General features: G+C 36.8%; 2 protein-coding genes and 1 long non-coding RNA gene across 5 annotated transcripts in view; 1 reads left to right on the forward strand and 2 right to left on the reverse strand.

The window, feature by feature from the left end:
- Positions 1 to 286: 286 nt before the first annotated feature.
- Positions 287 to 20,253, reverse strand: LOC123208289. 2 transcript variants are annotated; one of them, XM_044625674.1, is made up of 10 exons: positions 19,872 to 20,253; positions 5,040 to 5,565; positions 4,482 to 4,721; positions 3,490 to 3,957; positions 2,540 to 3,061; positions 2,383 to 2,451; positions 1,832 to 1,993; positions 1,406 to 1,622; positions 971 to 1,315; positions 287 to 874 (listed from the first exon to the last, which is right to left on the reverse strand). In XM_044625674.1, the coding sequence occupies exons 1-10, from the start codon at positions 19,955 to 19,957 to the stop codon at positions 762 to 764; spliced, it is 2,748 nt and encodes a 915-aa protein (XP_044481609.1). In that variant the 5' UTR covers positions 19,958 to 20,253; the 3' UTR covers positions 287 to 761. The 2 variants fall into 2 exon arrangements, with proteins under 2 accessions (XP_044481609.1, XP_044481608.1); XM_044625673.1 differs by lacking the exon at positions 19,872 to 20,253 and having other exon boundaries at positions 5,040 to 5,993.
- The window catches only part of LOC123208291 (UPF0481 protein At3g47200-like), a 52,477-nt gene continuing 38,308 nt past the window's right edge, over positions 6,367 to 20,535 (reverse strand). Inside the window, exons 1-3 of one of the 2 annotated variants that reach the window (XM_044625682.1) lie at positions 8,774 to 8,994; positions 8,537 to 8,660; positions 6,367 to 7,750 (exon numbers count right to left, since the gene is read on the reverse strand). In XM_044625682.1, coding sequence (XP_044481617.1) covers positions 6,463 to 7,746 — 1,284 coding nt within the window. In that variant the 5' untranslated portion in view covers positions 7,747 to 7,750; positions 8,537 to 8,660; positions 8,774 to 8,994 and the 3' untranslated portion in view covers positions 6,367 to 6,462. Of the gene's footprint in view, positions 7,751 to 8,536; positions 8,661 to 8,773; positions 8,995 to 20,535 lie in introns of those variants that run through there. The other variant, XM_044625681.1, reaches the window with a different exon arrangement.
- Positions 18,454 to 18,949, forward strand: LOC123208295. The gene is made up of 2 exons (XR_006500757.1): positions 18,454 to 18,526; positions 18,617 to 18,949. It is a non-coding gene; the product is annotated as an uncharacterized LOC123208295 (long non-coding RNA).

Here is a 20,535-nt window from a genome sequence, read left to right on the forward strand (position 1 = left end):
ATTATTTACTATTCACCCGTTTTAACTATAGGTTAATTCAATCCAATAATTAAAACAAGTTTTAATTATAACTGGATCAGAAAGTCCATTTTTAAGCTCTTGGAGAGGTACAAGGTTGGTTGGCTTGATTTTTATGCACATTGATGTTACAATTATAGATACAGCCAAGGTGATTGAGACAACTCAAAAAGCCATATCCAAGCAGGAGGAAACTTCAATTTGAATGCAGATTATCATGAAGTGAGTGGTCACAAGAATCTAGATATTGTACAATGAACATTTTGAGTTTGACAACCAAAAATAAACCAACTTATTATTATTATTTTTTTATGTGATATGACTCTGTAACTCACCAGCCACCATTACAGCGAAGTAAAAATGATATCCTCATCTGTTTTTACACAAAATTTCTATTTTTTCCCCTTCCTTTATGGGTGTTTGTCCTCTTGATCCACCCAATCAAATATAAATAACAAATACAACTTTTTCTGCGCTAAATAGCTATGATACAGCTTCCACTAAAAGAATGGCAATCAATTTAAGTAATGCAATATCGAATCAGAAAATTTGTTTGATCAATCAGGCAGTGTGGTCATCGGGTTCCCAGAAACTCAAACCGTGGTTTTTTATACCAGAGCACAGTCCTTTCTCTGCAATTGATGCCCCCGAAGCTTTATCATCATTATCAAACTGGGATTCAATTGACAACTCAGACTGGGGAATTTCTCAATAGAAAATTTCAACTTCCACTGGTATCATCATTAGCAAACATGCAGATGCGGTAAGTCTGGAGGATCAGTCGTTACAAGATTTGCCCACAAGTTTGCAAGAGGTAGGAAATAGTGCTCACCATTCCATACCACCATTTTCATATCTGGTACATGCAATCAAATAGAAACTAAGAAGATGTGACAGAGAATTCGAAAACATGGTTTTGATTTAATCAAGATGAGATATTATGAATTGTTACCAGGCACTGCTCCAGAAGTTAGGAGAGATAGCCCACAGGTAGGTTCTTGTCCAGAGAAAACATGGTTATGAAGTGCAAGTGCATCAAGATCATGAATATGCTTGATGGATTCTAGTAATTCCTTGGGAGTTACATTACACTCAAAACCTGTTGGATCAGAAATGCTTCTGACAGCCTCTTCAAGGCCTGAACTTGACCATAACGTAAAACACTCACTTAGAAGAGCGAACATGTCAAAGGGATTTGCAGAACTCAATAGCATGAATGGCTTGTAAAGTTTGGCTGAGGATCCAAGAACTTCAACAACCCTGTAAATTTCTCCGAGTGCAAGTATATACTGCTTGCCTGTACTTACCCATAATATAACATTAACCACAACCATAGAAAAATTATATATTCAAGAAACAACTACTAATATCATTAAATAATCAGCACCTCGAGAGTCAGAAAAGAATTGACTGGAGACATTCTTTTCTAATGACTCTTTCCAAATCAAGGCACCATGTCTCAGCTCTTGCACACAAACAGACACCATTTTAAACCAAGTGGAAACAAAAGAAGACTGCTCCTCCCATGATCCCAACTTTAGAATCTTTGATGTTGATGCCGCATGTTTTAGGAGTTCAATTGCTGACCTCCAATCTTTCTCTGCCTATTTAAGCAAAGTACATGATTCAAATGGCAAAAAACCAAATCCCCTAGTTTGCAATATAATTTATACAACCAATTCAAAAATATAAAAACAGACATGTATACTATCATAATACTCTTAGTTTCCATTTTTCAAAAGATAGGAACATGTGATATCTAATAAATAAACGCAAGGTTCTCCATCATAAAATAAAAGAAAAAGACACTTACTAGTGACAATCTCATCGATAATTGATATTCTGCCTCAAGCACATGAAACTTCGGTTCCTGGAGAACTTCAACGAATTCATTAAGGTGATTATTGCTCAGTGGCTGATTCTCTGAGTGAACTTTGGAAATAATATCATCTTGGTGCAATTCATTATACAGATCCTGTAACAGCAGAGACAAGAAAAGATTACTTAGTGTAGTTTCTTACAAGCAATCATAAAAAACAGTGATCTCCTTCTACAGAATCATCATGAAAGGAGGAAACACCATGAATTTTGTCAAATTTTTAGTTATGTCAATATCATTGCTTTACAACCATTCTTTTGACTATGCAAGAAAAAATTATTGCATAAAAATTCTATCCTGAATTTCTCAAAAGACTCCCAAAGATCTGGGGAGTAAAACAAAGAGGAATAAATTTCATATTTTCATTAACAGATATTGGTAATATTTGGTCACACTATCAAAAACTATGATAACAAGAAAATAAGTTCATGACCAATAAAAGAAAAGCCAATGAAAATACTCATCAACAAGATACAATAACCAACCTGAATTTCCTTGTCAATGGCTTCTAGCTTATCATCTTCACCACTAAGAGCAGCAGTACTTCGTGCTTGCTAACAAAAAACGAATTGGAAAAGTTTCAAACATTTAACAACTTTGACATTTTTGAGGGGAAAAATAAATCTTAACAAATCTCACAACCTTTAGATTGTCAAGATGGCACTGTGCAACAAAACATAATTCATCCTCTAGTTTGGTATAAAAATCAGCATAATCTTTCTGCTCAATCAATTTTTTTGGCTCCACCTTGGTAGAGTGTTTCACATGTGGATCTTCAAGACCAGGAACTGAGATCTGTTCATCTACTGTCCCAGAAACAGCATATTTAAATTCCCAAGAATCATCATCAAAATCACCATCACGATCACCATCTACTAAATTAGAACCCACAGCTTTAGTTACAGAATCAAGACCATTTTCACTTGGATTTTGTGAATGGTTAACAGAAGCCTTCGGTTCAGCTTGATTGTACAAACTTGTTATGAGATCACTGATAGATACCCTCGACCCCTGACTCTTCTTAATGTCATCTGTCCTGGAGGAAGCAAGATTGAAATTAGAAACATCTTGATGAACCGAGAAGTCATCATTTTCTAGTTCGCTATCCCCAAAAATGGACAGAGGTAAGGCTCCCCTATGGCTCTGCGACCTACTGTCTTTTCCCTGAGTAAGTAAAAATCACATTAGAACATGAGAAAATTCTTATTAAATAAAAGCATGCACATGCAAACTTTTTACTTGTCCATGACACTCAAACTTGCCAAAAGATACAGGTTGACCAATTTGAAAGTAAGATGAAATTTAGATAGCATACAGATTTCCATTAATGTAAATTTCCTCTATGTTGGCTCCTAAGCACAAACAATTGAATTGCCAAAGATCCAGTCACAGAGTTTTAAGAAACACACAGCCAATCAAATAAGTTAAACCTGAATATCAATGTGAAAAGGAAAATGCTGTCTCTAAAGCAGGACAAATTGGAGCTCACTTTGACTCATGTTACAAATATGAGGATGCTTTCACTAAGTACATTGTCCAAAATCTAGATCATAGTTAATTACATTTAAAAGGAAGTCTAAGTACTTCATTACCATATCATTCGATCCAGTTTCTGAAAAAGCATCCTTGAATTCCCTTAAGGTTTCTCCTTTCTCAACATTGCCAATAACAGATGTAGAATCTAGTCCATTTTCATAATCATTCTTCTGCTTGCTTTTTGACAATGAACTGGAAATACCATCTGGTGCCACAGAACTTTTGCTGAAATCAAAACCAAAGTCAAATTGACCAGTTTTTTGAGAGATCCCATTAGATGCAGCAAATAAATTGGTAGGAACCTGTGCCCCACTATCATTCTTCTGCTCACTGTTTGTGAACAAACTATTAATACCATCTGATGTCAGATAACTTTTGCTGAAATCAAAACCGAAGTCCAATTCACCAGATTTCAGAGTCATCCCATTTGATGAAGCAAACAAACCAGTAGAAACCTGTGCCCCATTTTCAAAGACAAATGCCTGCTGAGCTCCCTCAGAATTCCCAGTCCCTTTGTTGTTGCCCTTCAAATGAAAGGATGTCAGTCTCTTACAAACCAAATGAAAATAAAATCAAAAGTCATAGATGTATATATTTAATGATGCTGAGAAATATAAAACATAAAATCAATGGAAAATAGCAAATATAGCTTAAAATTTTAAACAAACTCCCTCTCCAAGTACACAACACTTGAATGCAAATTGAAGTAATAGGCAGTACCGATAGTAGATAAAGACGGTTAATTATTCCCAAACTTCCTAACAAAGATTCTTTCAACTGTCATAGTTCGGAAATCTCTAAAATACTTATACTGTTACAATCCGTAAAAGACAAATTACTACAGTATAACATTCAGAAAGCTATATTCAAAACTTCTATTTCACAGTTCATGACTTTGACAAGAATATTCCTAATGTTAGCCTTAAGCGAAAAATCTATATTCAAACTACAAAACCCCAACAAAACAAAAATGAAGATTCCAAACTCAGACAGAAGCAATTAAAAAAACCAATGAAAAATCAGATCAAATCAAGAGAAATAGATTTACCTTACTATTGCTATCGCTGGACCATGGTTCTGGTTTTGCATCCTTAAATTCCCATTCATCATCATCTTCAAAATCCTCACTTTTGTCAACTAAACTTGAACTAAATCCATTTGCATCCTTATTTACTCCATTACCGCTTGAACTTAACCCATTTGAGTTTGAACCCCACACATTCCAACTTGAATTAAGTCTATCAACATTTGGCATTGATACATTTTCAGGTTTCACCTCGTGTTGACTCTGGTTCAAAAAGTTTGCCATAAAACAGCAATTTAACAATTTAATTAACTCAGATAACAAAAACTCATAATCTTGAAAAGTTTTCTTTTTATGAGCTAAAAAAATTCACTTTATCACATTACAAAATTCAAAGTGAATTACAAGTTTTATGTTTAATTTTCAGAGCAATATTTGCATAATCTGTTGCATGTTCTACAAGTTTTTAACTTCAACATGGCAAGTTCTTGTTTTTTGCAAGATTAACACCCATCTAATATTATAATTTTTTTTTAAAATTTTCTTTCCATTTCCATGATTTTATCAATTGAACAGAATTACCTTAAAATTAAAATCTCCATTTGGTAATTTAGTCTCTGCAGCCTTGAATTCCCACCCATCATCATCCTCGTCTAAAACTGGATTAAACCCATTTGAATCCAAATTAATCTTCGAATCCATTCCATTCAAACCCAAATTCGATACACTTCCCTTCAAGTCCGACCCTTTTGAATCCAAATTCAACCCATAAGAACCCCAATCCTCCAATTTTAAGCTCGACCCGTTTATTTCAAAATTCGACACACTTCTCTTCAAATCCAACCCCTTTGATTCTGATTTCAACCCATAAGAATCCCAATTTTCCAATTTTAAACCCGAACCCTTTGAATCCAAATTCGATGCACTTCTCTTCAAACCCAATCCATTTGAGTCCAAATTCAGACCCGTACCACTTACCACCTTGCTCGGCTCGCTCCCAGCATATAAATTCGAAATCAGATCGCTCATATTTAACTCCGATCCCACCTTCTTCTCGGTTTTTTTCAACTCGGTTGCACCATTAAATAATAAACCCGGCTCACTTGATTCATCCTCCTTCTCTTCCTCTCCAAACAACGATAACGGCAACGTGACCCTGGTTTTCTCCCACTGAACCCGATTCCGACTCGGGACCAAGTCAGGCTGCGCCACATCATTTATCAAGCTATCAGCTCGGCGATCTACGGACAAATGAATCGGATCCAGTGATTTTACAGGGAGCGTTTCGCAGCGGGAGAACGAAGCGGGTGTAACAAAATCGCCCCAATCGTCATCAATTTTATCTTGAAGATCGAAACCGCCGGTTTTGGGATTTGAATGGACAGTAATTGGCGCGAACGTGAATTCCCCGAATCCCTCGTCGTCGTCGTCTTCTGTGGTTGTCATTGCTTGTTTCGGGTCTGGCGAGCTCGTAGACTCTGAGAGTACTTTTTATCAAGGCCGATGATGCGTAGATTCATTATGCATAACCCGCGTATTTTAGCTAGTCCCACTCTGTTTGAAGGGAATTTTAGTAATAATTTAATTAATTAAAAAAATAAATATTATTCTGCAAGCATGAGGTCTTAGGTGGAACCATCTATGCTTCCACGTCGGCGCAAATTTCTCCCATTTATTAACCTTATTACATTAATTTTCTGACTAAATATTTTTACAAGCACTTTTGCTCCATAGGAAGCACCTTTGTGATAATAACAAGTCGAATTGGTTAGGGTTCTAATAAAGTCAAATTGAGTATTGTTGAATTTAAATTTGGTATAATAACTTGAATTTAACGTACTCATCTTTTAATATTATTATTATTGTCACTCGCCAGGGGGGAAAGGGAAGAAATATTGAACTAGAAAAGTATACAAACACATATTCTTATTAAAACAAGGAGCTTCACACTGAATATTACAATAATACAAGTAGATTTTGGATCTAATACAATTATCAATTAAAATTACACAACTTGCCAAATAGAACATACGGTTTGTATGACAGTAAGAAACAAGAGTATTATTGCTGCAACAGTTGCTGTGCCCCTCCATGGATTGCTGAAATATACTCTTTTCAAAGTTGCCTTGGCTCTGTTCCAAGGATTGTTGCAGTGTTCTTTGAGCTGCTTGCATATGTTATGGTAGGGCGATTTGCTTGTAATTACATTTTGACAAAGTGTGTTAAACATAGTTGCCACTGAAACATTCTCCCCCATTTGATTGGAAATAATTTGATTTTCAACAAGCAAATCCACATCTTTCTCAGTATTGATAAGAAAATCTATCAGATGAATGTAATCGCAAACTAGAGCATCATTTGGGTAAATGCACTGCTCCAAAGCAATAATATTTCTGAGTAGAAGTTCAGTCTCATCACCTATACCTAACTGTGGTATATGCAATTCAGAGACTTCAAAAAATGGGATCCGCTCCCATCGCTTTTTAAATTCTATATCAAATAAGCTCCGTTCTTTTTTAATAAACTTTATCCCTAACTCATGTAGCTTCACTGCACAAGGTAAATCATAAATCACTCCTTCGACTAACTTTGAACCTGGGTACTCTTTGAGTAGACTAATTCTTATCCAATCAGTGAAATGTTTAACTCCCACCCCGGGAGTTATTCTACTCAATTTTTCACCCATAAAACTGCTGCCAAAGAAATCAATAGAAAGGTCCATGAAGGTAGGTAAGTCGGGGCCAACGAAAGCCAACTTGTATATTTCCTCAAGAATAAAATATGGAAGTTGATTTTCAAATAATTGCAGGTCGATCCGTAAACTATACTGTATTATTGGTAATGTATCTATATCACTTCTATCTTGAAGTCTCTTTCTTAAGAAGATTTCCATGATGAAGATACAATCATATTGAATCATCATAACAAACTCAAGACTCCCCAATGTAGATGTTTCTGCATAACAAGCACGAATCTGTTCTTCATTATCCTTGATGTAGCTGAAAATCTTATCTATTTTCTTGGTTGTTGTTCGTTGAAGAAAGCTTTTCATGAACTGTTTCTTTTTCATTTCCATATCAGCTAATTCTGGTTTGCCATGGTGAAGAGGACCAATAGAAATTAACTGAGGAGTGTAGAGTTCTTTTTTTACACTACGAATCCTTTTAGGCACCCTGAAAATACAGCACCAATCAGGATTCGGCTCGGTCTCAACGTTTTCAATAATGTCAATTGGCAACTCCTCGACCAGATCTTCATTCTCAAAGGCTGCAGTAATCTCCGAGTTCATTGCTCTAAAGCCAAAGGTAGATAACAATAGCATGAGGTAATTATTTTCTTCTCTATATATAGCTTTCACAGAATAACACGAAATCTCTCATAAATCACTTGAAATGTACAGTTTCAATTAAATTATTTGGTTAGTAAATGTTTTGGGGTGAATCAATTTGGTTAATACAAATTTATATTGAAAATAATTTGGATTAAAATATATTTTTTGTTCTGGTGTTGGAATCCGGCAATACCTCCATTCTTTAATTTGATTTACCGAAAAAAGTAACAAGATAATTAAGCAAATGAAAATTAAGTAAACAAGAAAAAGAATGATAAGAGTCTAATATTTTGCAGTAAATACAAAACCCTATACAAGTGAAAATTGTCATAATTATTTATTGAAAACTCAATTATGCTACTAATCATAATAGGGTAGTGTTTTAAAATCAAAATAGAACCAGCCAATCTAATAAAGAATTGATAATAAATCTGATTCTAATCATAGTTGAAACTCATTTAAATTATCGAATTGAATTGACACAATCATTAACCTAAAGACGACACTTTGACAAGATCTTAAAACATTGAATTGAGGTTAGCATCTTAATTTTTATCCTCTATATTACTTTTTGCAGTTTTGTTTATACACACGTGTTTACTTAAATAAGGTATTTGTTTATTTCTTGCTTCAAATATACATCAGCTGAAGAGGTAAATAATTTAAGCAAACTAATATTGATCAAACTATAACATAAATTAAGCTAAAACAAAAAAGAAGAATAAGTGATAAAGAAAAATATGTGCACCTGAATTTCAGACTCCAAGAGATACAAGTGTGATGACAGTGTGTAGAATCCTTCTCTCTCAAATGTCACAACTCACAGCCACAGCCCACAGACACGTCGCAGTTTCTCTCTTTGCTCTTGTATACTATATATATACACGTTCACCTTATTAATGTAGTTCCTTTCTTGCGCATATTATTATCCCAAGATTAAAAAAAAAAAAAATGCTGTCCATTTGGTCAAGTTAAGCACATATACCTGCTCTTTTGCTTTATGATTGAGAAGATTTAAGAGAGAAAAAAGATAGAAGCTGAGCTTTTGTGAATAACACGTCTGGTGGTATTTTCTTCCACTGCAACAAAATGTTAAAAGAGGCTTAAAACTGAAAATTACAATAATACAAGTAGATTCTGGATCTAATACAAGTATAATTAAAATTACAGAACTTGCAAGATGGAATATACGGTTTGTACCATAGTTAGAAGTAGGAGAAATATTGTCGCAACAGTTGCTGTGCTTCTCCATAGATTGTTGAAATATACTCTTTTCAAAGTTGCCTTGGATCTATTCCAAGGATTGTTTTAGTGTTTGTTGAGTTCTTGGCATATGTTATGGTAAGGCGATTGGCTTTGATGTACATTTTAATAAAGTTTGTTAAACATATTTGCTACTGAAGCATTGTCCCTTATACAGTGGGAAATAATTTGATTTCTAACAAACGAATCCACATCCTCTTCAGTATTGATGAAATAATCTATTAATGCTACATAATTGCAAACCCAAGCATCATCTAGGTAAAAACACTCTTCAAAGAAACAATGTTTCTGAATAGACGTTCAGTCTTATCGTTTACTAGTAGATGTGATAACTGCAATTCATGAACTTCAAAATATGGGATCAGTTGCTTTTGCTTTTCAATTCTTGCATCCAATAAGTTGTGTTCTTCACCCGACTCATGTAGTTTCACTGCACAAAGTAAATCACCAATCAATCCTTTGGCTAACACTGATATTGGGTAGCTTTTGAGTAGTGTATATCTTCTCCAATAAGTGAAATGTTTAACTGCTACCTCAGAGTTATACTTAATTTCAGACTTCTAAACTCGCTAACAAGAAAGCTCTATGATGTAGGTATGCCAATGCCTACGAAAGCTACATTGTATATTTCCTCAAAGAATAAGTATGGAAGTCGAATTTCAAATAACTGCAAGGACACAAAAACATATTATAGTGGTGTTGTAACTAGTAGTCTAGTAATATATCATTTCTATCATGAAATTTCTTTCTTAAAAGGATCTCTATGATAAAGATGATATCATATAGAATCATCATAACAAACTCGAAACTCCTAAGTGTTGATATTTAACAAACATAAATGTCTTTTCATTGTTTTTGATGAAAATTATAACCCTAGCAATTTTCTCTATTGTTATTCTTCTGAGAAAACTTTTCACATACTTTTTTCTTCTTCTTTTCCATGTTAACAAATTCTTGTTTGTCATGATGAAGAAGACCAATTGAAATTAACTCAGGAGTGTAGACTACTTCATTTATGCTTCGAATGTCTTGTGGCACCCTGAAAATACAGCACTGACCAAGATCAGACTCGAACTCCAAGTTTTCATCAATGTCAATTCGCAACTCTTAGTCATCTCCATGTTCATTACTCTGAAGTCGAAGGTGCATAACCATCAACTCATAAAAGACGAAATGAGGTATATTATGCATTTGAAGCAAATAACAATCCTATTCATTATCCTAAAACAAATTAAGAGCATAAACAAGTGCAGTAATTTGAACCTGAAATCTTTACATTGATTCATCCAGTATATAACTTGTCCTATGGCAGGACTCGAGAACATATTGTAAAATAAATCCATACATAAAAAATTCACATCGAACTTATTGACATTTTCAAAGATTGCATGCTTTTATTACATAAGAAGTGAATTATATATAAATAGGAAGTCTTTATTATCAATTAAAATAATCTCACAGCTTCAAATGCAACATAATTAATCAATCTAATACATCTAGTTCTATTGCTTGACAGAGTAAATGGTCCGTATAAAAGTGAGATGATGGCAGCTGCAACAGTTGCTGTGCCTTTCCAGATATCGCCAAAATACACGCTTTTCAATCGTGCCTTGTTGTGGTTGTATTGATTGTTATAGTAATTCTTCAGAGCCTTATAAAGTTTAGCATAATGATCTCCGATTAAAGCAATTTCAACGCAGGGTTTGTTGAACAAAGTTGCTAATGCCTGTCGCCCTTTTGTCTTCTATAGGAGAGTCCAGAGGTTGAACATAAGCACAGACGACGAGAGAGTAACGTGGATAGCAACATTGCTCCAATGCCATGATGTTCCGTAGCATGGTGTCTGTTTCGTGGAAGACGCTTAATTGTGGGATTCTCAACTCGCCTTGCTCAAATCTTATCACCAGAAAGCGTCCCTCTTCAGAAGCACATGTGAATTACACTCCTGACTCTTGTAGCTTTGTGGCACAAGGTAACTCGCTTATATCAGCTGTATAATTTTCAGTATACTCTTCTGCTGGGAAATTTTCCACTAGAATAGCTCTTTGCAGATCGGTGAAATGTTTGAACTCTTTTTGCTAGGGTGCACGCTGAGAAAACATCTGAACCCTGAAGAATTTGAAACAAAGATCAATGAAGGAAGGGCTACAAGCGACTAAATTGTATAATCTCTCCAGTAAAAAATATGGAAGTTGATTTTCCAGTAAAAGCAAGTCCAATTGTAAAGCCCAATATTTCCGCTGGTGTATTTATCAAAAAGTCACTTTCATGTTCTTCAAAATCCCTCACAAGAGGCTCTATGATAAAAAATCCTTGCATACTCATGACTCTCAAGGTTGCAGGAAATTTAAGAAACTTTGAATATATATATGGTTAAGTTATGACTTTTAACACTGGATATTATGTTACAAAATTAGACATGATTTTTGCTCTCAAAAGTAGCGCTGGATACAAGCTAAGCCGAGCCTGAACAAGACCCAACTCGTTTTCGGCTCGTTTTCAATGAGCCCAGGCTTGGGCTCGGGCTCGCTGAACTCGTTAAACATATATTCGTGTTCAACTCGTTTCATAATTTCAGTGTTCGGGCTCAGGCTCGGGTTTGCTTTGGGCTCGCATTTTAGGCTCGGCAGCTCAGTTTCAGGCTCATATTTCAAGGATTAAACGGTGTCGTTTGTTCCAAGTTAAATGTTTTTTCATTTGAGTGAACGGCTCGCGAGCCACCCTCGGCTCGCTTAACTGGTATTTGGATTCGGGTTTGTGCTCGTTTTCCCATTTTTGCTTAAAATTCAAGCTTGTGTTCGTGTTTGGGCTCATTTAAGGCAAGCTTGGGCTCGGGCTTGTTCAAGCAAAGCTCGTTTTGAGCCCGAACAAGCTCGCTTCGAATCCAACCCAACTCAAAAGTTACGTTGTTTTAAAAATTACAATTAATCAAGATTAGATTTGTCTAATCGAAAAGTTATGTCTTTTTAAAATATAATTTTTTGCTCAAAAATCATGACTTTTAGTGTCAATAGACATATTATTTCAAGTCTATAAATTAAGGTTTAAATCAAATGTTTTTAATTCATTCCAATTTTTCCTTATGCAATTCTACTTTCTCGTTAGTTCAATATTATCACATCAATATTATTTATCGGGAGAGTATTTAGTAGTATTAACTACTATTTTGGGGGTTTTGTTGTATCTTGGAGGTAATTTGTCATATTCATGCAACACCACATAACTAATGGGGGTAAATTCACCTTAAAGAAAGTGATGTACACTTCCTAAAGTCTTCTAACATTTCTTTGTTCAAGCACATTTCTCTAGTTGCAGGTCTCTAAATAATACTTTCGTATCTTTTCCTCATGGTTTTTGATGAAGGCTAAGACTTCCTCACATTTCTTGTTAGTTGTACGTTCGAAAAACCTTTTTACGTATCTCCCTTTTTGGTTTTCCATGTCTTGGCGATCTTGGTTTTGGGATTTGAATTGACGGTGATTGACGCGAAGTTGAATTCCTCAAAACCCTTGTGATCGTTGTCTGTTGTCATTGTCATGGCTTGTCTCAAGCCTGGCGAGCTCATAGACTTTGAATCTTAGAGTACTTCTTTTTTATCAAGGCCGATGAAATGATGAGTAAATTTATGGCCAAACGACTATTTCCCACCCAAGGTTTGACGTTTTCTCAAATACCCACCCGTTAACTATGAAAACACCAAAAGCCCACCCATCAGTGGTTAACTTTGACAGTTTCCGTCAGAAAAAAGGGTAATATGGTAAATCTGGCTCTCCATTTTAAAATCAATATAAGCGTTTTTAAAAAAAAAAATTCCTGCAACATTTAATGCTGCACGGGACGCGTGCACACGCAACGCACGGATAGCTGACGCGTGGCGTTGTCATCTGAAAAGCAGAACGATTTTTCGACGATTTTTGGCGATTCAGGGTTTGCAAATCTTTGGTGGTTGACGTGGCAGTACGAAAAGAAGACACCTGGCGAAAAAGCAAATAATCGGGCGCACAAAATTTGAATCAGCCGCCGAATACTGTGCGCTCGAAGGACGTGCCGCAGTCTGTATTAAATGCAGAATGATTATATTGAAATCAACGGTGGCAATTTTTGGGGCACAAATCGACGACTAGGGATTAGTCTAGGGAAAGTGAGCGAATGAACATGCGACACGTGAGGGGTCTTTGTGTCATTTCACACCAATTTGAAAAATGATTTTTCTCTTTCACCAACGAACGAGCGACACTTGTCCAGCCGACGTCAGATTTCAAATTTGAACAAAACCTTTGGCCTTCATTCTTTCGTTCAACATTCCATTCGCGTTAAGTCTTTCGTTTACCTTGTTTCATTGTGCTCCAGTGTGATCAACGGTGAACCTTTAACGGCGACGACAAAGACGACCACGACAAGACATCGTTCGACGTTACCAAGGGTGGACGAAGTAGTTTAGTACCAAAGAAGACGAGAAAGTACAACCTGTTTGCTGTTTTCGGCTACTGTGATCACCAACAGTTCCGACGACAAGTGTAGTGGCTTTTCGTGGTGAGTTAAACTGCAACGACGACGAAGTCTGCTCCAACTGAGGCCTTCAGAAAATATTTCCTGCCGTCCAGGTTTATTCTTTCGGATACCTTGTTTATCCTTGTTGTCGAGTACTGTAATAGTCTGTGTAATGTTAGGGTTAGCCTTATATGTATATTTTGGGTACTATTATAGTCTGTGTTATATTAGGGTTAGCATTATATGTATATTTTAGGGCAAGGCAAAAAAAAAAATTAACGTGGGGGTTTTGCATGTCCACTGTTGACGTAAGTTTCTGTGTATGACTTCTATTTTCGTGAGTTTTCAGTTCTATGTGAGTATTAGGAAGTTGAAGTTTGAAACAGGTTTTGGTTTTTCAGGGTATTGGGGTGCTGTAATGGTCTTTGTAATGTTAGGGTTATGCATTATACGTATATTTGAGTGGAAAAAAAAATTAACGTAGGGGTTTTGCATGTGTACTGTTAACATATTATTTAGGGTTGGGTTATATTTTGGTGAGCATTCAGTTATGTGTATGAGTATTAACTGCTTTTGTTGGGCTTGTGTATGAGCACTTTCGGTGGCGTTGAGTTCTGTGTATGGGTTATATGTTCAGTTTCTGTGTGTGAGTTAGGGGATGATCAGTTTCTATGAGGGAGTTAGGGCATGATCAGTTTCTGTTTTAAGTATTATGTATCAGTTTCTGTTTCATAATGATTAAACAATAAGGTAGGATACTTTCTGTCAAGTGCACACCCATTTGTATGCTGTTTTGAGTGATTCTGCATGAGTGATAGTCTTCTGTTTCTTTGCATACATGCTGATCAACAACAATGTTGCATACTGCCTTGTTTCTGTGCATGAGGAGTGTTGTTGTTGTGTCATTGGGTAAGTTGCATCATTGTTACATACGCTGGGAAACCCGAGAGTGCAGTGCTACTGGCGCGAAAGAGAAGGTTGCAAAAAACCTTAATTCTCTCTGGTCTAACAAGGCTGTGTAACAGTGTTGCAAGTTGCAACAATGATTAAACAATAAGGTAGGATACTTTCTGTCAAGTGCACACCCATTTGCATGCTGTTTTGAGTGATTCTGCATGAGTCATAGTCTTCTGTTTCTTTGCATACATGCTGATCAACAACAATGTTGCATACTGCCTTGTTTCTGTGCATGAGGAGTGTTGTTGTTGTGTCATTGGGTAAGTTGCATCATTGTTACATACGCTGGGAAACCCGAGAGTGCAGTGCTACTGGCGCGAAAGAGAAGGTTGCAAAAAACCTTAATTCTCTCTGGTCTAACAAGGCTGTGTAACAGTGTTGCAAGTTGCAACAATGATTAAACAATAAGGTAGGATACTTTCTGTTAAGTGCACACCCATTTGCATGCTGTTTTGAGTGATTCTGCATGAGTCATAGTCTTCTGTTTCTTTGCATACATGCTGATCAACAACAATGTTGCATACTGTCTTGTTTCTGTGCATGAGGAGTGTTGTTGTTGTGTCATTGGGTAAGTTGCATCATTGTTACATACGCTGGGAAACCCGAGAGTGCAGTGCTACTGGCGCGAAAGAGAAGGTTGCAAAAAACCTTAATTCTCTCTGGTCTAACAAGGCTGTGTAACAGTGTTGCAAGTTGCAACAATGATTAAACAATAAGGTAGGATACTTTCTGTCAAGTGCACACCCATTTGCATGCTGTTTTGAGTGATTCTGCATGAGTCATAGTCTTCTGTTTCTTTGCATACATGCTGATCAACAACAATGTTGCATACTGCCTTGTTTCTGTGCATGAGGAGTGTTGTTGTTGTGTCATTGGGTAAGTTGCATCATTGTTACATACGCTGGGAAACCCGAGAGTGCAGTGCTACTGGCGCGAAAGAGAAGGTTGCAAAAAACCTTAATTCTCTCTGGTCTAACAAGGCTGTGTAACAGTGTTGCAAGTTGCAACAATGATTAAACAATAAGGTAGGATACTTTCTGTCAAGTGCACACCCATTTGCATGCTGTTTTGAGTGATTCTGCATGAGTCATAGTCTTCTGTTTCTTTGCATACATGCTGATCAACAACAATGTTGCATACTGCCTTGTTTCTGTGCATGAGGAGTGTTGTTGTTGTGTCATTGGGTAAGTTGCATCATTGTTACATACGCTGGGAAACCCGAGAGTGCAGTGCTACTGGCGCGAAAGAGAAGGTTGCAAAAAACCTTAATTCTCTCTGGTATAACAAGGCTGTGTAACAGTGTTGCAAGTTGCAACAATGATTAAACAATAAGGTAGGATACTTTCTGTCAAGTGCACACCCATTTGCATGCTGTTTTGAGTGATTTTGCATGAGTCATAGTCTTCTGTTTCTTTGCATACATGCTGATCAACAACAATGTTGCATACTGCCTTGTTTCTGTGCATGAGGAGTGTTGTTGTTGTGTCATTGGGTAAGTTGCATCATTGTTACATATGCTGGGATACTGTGTTTTTCTGTGCCTTCAGTCTCAAATTAATTGTTATTCTTTTAACTAATTCTGTGTTTTGTTAGGATGAGTTCTACAAAGTTGTTCACTATTAAATTTGAAGCTTGTGGCATACCATCTGAAATAAGAAATATTGATCCAGAAGAGTATAGCTTAATTGTGTTCATCAAGGATGTTAAGCAATGTATTGCAAATGAAAATGAGGAGGTGCAACTTTATCCAGGTGAGCAGATAAAAGTTGAAGCAAGATCAGCTAATGGAGAGGGTAATTACATCATTGCCAGTGATGAGGACATGATGTTTGTCTTTGAAGAGTATAGAAAAGTAGGTCAGCAAATTATTCAGATGTATGTTGAATTTATTCCAGTACAGAGCAGATCTCCTCGGCCTCTACTACCTTCACACAGTCAACCCAACACCGAACCAACAGAACGTAACTCACCTAACACCCAACCAACAGAGCCTAACTCACCCAACACCCAACCAATAGAAAGTTCTGATGAGGGAGAAGAATTTACCCAGCATGATGATGACTTTCATTGGAGTGATGCATCACATGAAGATGAGACTATTAGTCATGCCGAAGTTGAAATCAGGTCTGAATCTGTTGAGGATGATGATGAGACACGAGGACTTAATTATAAATCTGACAATAGTGATGGGGAAAGTGATGAGGGAGAAGATGATGGTGCTACCAGATTAGCTAGACATATGAAGGGAAAGGCTTTTAAGAAAGGTGCAGATGGGAAGATTTATTTTGAGGTTGGACATGTTTTTGACAGTGTTGAACATTTCAGGGGTGTGCTGAAAGATTACACGGTTGATCGTGGGTTTGCTACAAAAAAGATATACAATGAGAAGAGAAGAATAAAGGTTGTGTGTAGATCAGAAGGCTGCCCATTCCATCTCTATGCAGCTCTGATGGTAGATGGTCAATCCTACCAAATACGTCAGTACGAGCATATGCACACATGCCTCAGGGTTAATGATAACCCAGCTGCGAGTGCATCATGGGTAGCTGAGAAATTTGGCAGGTTTATAAGGTCACAAGAAGGCAGTAGCATTAAGCCTCTAGCTTCTCAGTTGGAGCAGGAGCATTTTTTAAAGATAAATCATAGAAAATTGTATAGGGCTAAGAAAATTGCCACTGGTTTGACAGCAAAGGAGCATGCAGAGTCGTATAACTGGCTGTTTAAATATTGTCATATTGTGTTGATGACCAATGCAGGATCAAAAGCTGCCCTAAAGGTAATTAGGGATGAAATTCCCTCGACACTGCGTTTTCATCGCTTTTTTCTAAGTTTTGCTGCACAGAAGAAAGGCTTTTTAGAGGGTTGTCGTCGTTTTATAGGGGTTGATGGATGCCATCTGAAGGGGCATTTTGGGGGAGTCCTGCTGTCTGCTATAGCGATTGATGCGAACAGTGGGATATTCCCATTGGCAATCTGTGTTTGTGAAGTAGAAAACAATGATAGTTGGGGTTACTTTCTGGGGATGTTGAAAGAATTCATGGGTGATGTCTTGCCTATCACTTTCATGAGTGATAGGCAAAAGGGAATAATACATGCCTTGCAAACTCAGTGGCCTAATGCAAAGAGTAGATTTTGTGCAAGACATGTATATGCGAATTTCAGGAAAACTTTCCCTGGGGTACATCTTCGAAATCTGTTTTGGGCTATTTCTAGAGCATCAAATAAAGTGGATTTTCATGAGGCATTAAATAAAATGAAGGCAGTGGATGAAACTGCTTACAAGTGGGTAATTGACAATGAGCCAGATCAATGGTCTAGATTTGGCTTTGACACTGAAGCCAAATCTGACCATATCACAAATAATATGTCTGAAACATTTAATAGTTGGCTTGGAGAAGGTCGGGAGCTGCCTATTCTCAGTTTGTTGGAGTTGTATCGAAGAAGAATAATGAAGAGACTTTATAGTAGGCTGAAGGCAGGGACTGAATGGGTCACTCCATTGCCCCCACTTGTTGTTAAAAAATTGAACAAAAGTATTGAGACAGCTCGAAATGTCTCTATTTCATATGCTGGACTGCAAGAGTTCGAGGTGATTGATATGAATGGTATTCCAAGCAGAACATACACCTTGAATTTGGACAAAAGAATCTGTGATTGTGGGATGTGGCAGCTGTCTGGGATTCCCTGCCAACATGCAATCTGCTCAATATTGCACATGAACTTCCCTACCATTGATAAGTTTGTAGATGACAGGTTGCAAATTTCAGCATATATGAGAACATATGCTGAAATTATTCATCCTATTCCAGACAAGAGAACCTGGCCAGAGGAATGTGAAGATAAGCTGCAGCCACCTGTTAGGCATGGCAAAGCTGGCAGGCCCAGAAAGGCTAGGAGGAAAGACCCCACTGAAGAGAGAAAGAGAAAACCTGTGTCTACACTTAGGTGTAGTCAGTGCCATGAATTGGGGCACAACAAAAGGTCCTGCCAATACAATCCAAACAATGCAGGAAGACCCAAAAAAAAGGTATTGCTTCTGTTTATATGTTAGCATTCTGTTTGCTACTATTTTTTCTGTTTTATTAAACCTACTCATTTTTTTTTCCCCTTATATCAGAGAAGAACAATCCCAACCATGGAAAGCCAGTCAGCTAAAAGTCAGTTTGGTTCATCTTCTTCCTCACAGCATCCAGAGTCACAGATACAATGAAACTGGGGATTTCCCTTATGTAAATTTTTTGGATAATTGCTCAATTGCTCAGTTATAAATTTTTTGGATAATTTTTTGGTTCATCTTCTTCCTCACAGCATGTAAATTTTTTCTATAGCTCAGTGAAATGTTCTCTGCATGTAAATTCTTTGGATAGCTCAGTGAAATGTTCACTGTAAGTATTCTGTGTATTCTGTGTTAATTTATAAATTAGTGCATATGAGGAGTATTCTGTGTGTGTGTTGACAGTGTTGAGAGTGTTAATTTATGAATTAGTGCTTATGAGGAGTGTTCTGTGTGTTGACAGTGTTGATATGAGGAGTGTGTTTACAGTGTTGATATGAGGAGTGTGTTGACAGTGTTGATATGAGGAGTATTCTGGGTTGACAGTGTTGATTTATGAATCAAAATGGTCTGTTATTGCATGCATTCCAGTACACAGCTATTTGCATTTCCAGGTTTCCAAGCAGGCCAGTATTAAGCAATGTATTACACAACTCTTTGAAGTATATTTATGAATCAAAATGGTTTGCATTTTCAGGTTTCCAAGCAGGCCAGTATTAAGCAATGTATTACACAACTCTTTGCATTTCATCACTTTCATAATCAAAGGCAGTTCCAACCGAAAATCTGTAATTCAAACTGAAATGATGCATTGTTTTCAGGCCATGGAAGTTGCTGGTTAAATTATGGAATATGAAAAATTGGTTAATTAATTGAGAGGGCATTTTGGTCTTTTTATTTAAGGGTTTTTAGGTCATTTTAGTGAAAAGGGTAATTACGTCATTTGGCATGCAGGACATTTTTGTCATTTCAATTGAAAAGGGTAAAACAGTCATTTACCCTTTTTTCTGACGGAAACTGTCAAAGTTAACCACTGATGGGTGGGCTTTTGGTGTTTTCATAGTTAACGGGTGGGTATTTGAGAAAACGTCAAACCTTGGATGGGAAATAGTCGTTTGGCCGTAAATTTATTGTGCACCCACGTATTTTAGCTCGTAGACTTGGAGGGGAATTTTAGTAATTATATAATTAATTTTAAAAAATATATATTCTTTTGCAAATGTTTTCCAAATAAATATTTTATAAGCTTTTTGCTCCACAAAATTTGAGCTTCAATTCATTTAGTTTTACATTATTCATCCTCCTTCTCTTCCTCTCCAAACAACGATAACGGCAACGCGCCCTTGGTTTTCTCCCACTGAACCCGATTCCGACTTGGGACCAAGTCAGGCTGCCCCACATCATTTATCAAGCTATCAGCTCAGCGATCGACGGACAAATGAATCAGATCCAGTGATTTTACAGGGAGCGTTTTGCAGCGGGAGAACGAAGCGGGTGTAACAAAATCGCCCCAATCGTCATCAATTTTATCTTGAAGATCGGAACCGCTGGTTTTGGGATTTGAATGGACGGTGATTGGCGCGAACGTGAATTCCCTGAATCCCTCATCGTCGTCGTCTTCTGTCGTTGTCATTGCTTGTCTCGAGTCCGGTGAGCTCGTAGACTCTGAATCTCAGAGTACTTTTTATCAACGCCGATGATGCATAGATCCATTATGCGCACCCCGCGTATTTTAGCTAGTCCTGCTCTGTTTGAAGGGAATTTTAAAATCATTTAATTAATTAAAAAAATAAATATTATTCTGCAAGCATGAGGTCTTAGGTGGAACCATCTATGCTTCCACGTCGGCGCAAATTTCTCCCATCTATTAACATTATTATATTAATTTTCTAACTAAATATTTTTATAAGCATTTTTGCTCTCTATAAAGCACCTTCGTGATAATTACAAGTAGACGTGGTCAGGCTTCTAATCAAGTTAAA

The sequence above is a fragment of the Mangifera indica genome, chromosome 2 (assembly GCF_011075055.1).
Source record: "Mangifera indica cultivar Alphonso chromosome 2, CATAS_Mindica_2.1, whole genome shotgun sequence".
Lineage (NCBI taxonomy): Eukaryota > Viridiplantae > Streptophyta > Magnoliopsida > Sapindales > Anacardiaceae > Mangifera > Mangifera indica.

What these genes read in the sequence shown, in the direction of transcription:
- LOC123208289 (XM_044625673.1), bottom strand. Translation starts at nt 5,903, where the DNA reads ATGACAACCACAGAAGACGACGACGACGAGGGATTCGGGGAATTCACG. An exon ending in ATGGAGATTTTAATTTTAAG is followed by an intron (nt 4,722 to 5,039) that starts GTAATTCTGTTC and finishes TTTTTGAACCAG; the next exon opens with AGTCAACACGAGGTGAAACC. An exon ending in CCATTGACAAGGAAATTCAG is followed by an intron (nt 1,994 to 2,382) that starts GTTGGTTATTGT and finishes CTGCTGTTACAG; the next exon opens with GATCTGTATAATGAATTGCA.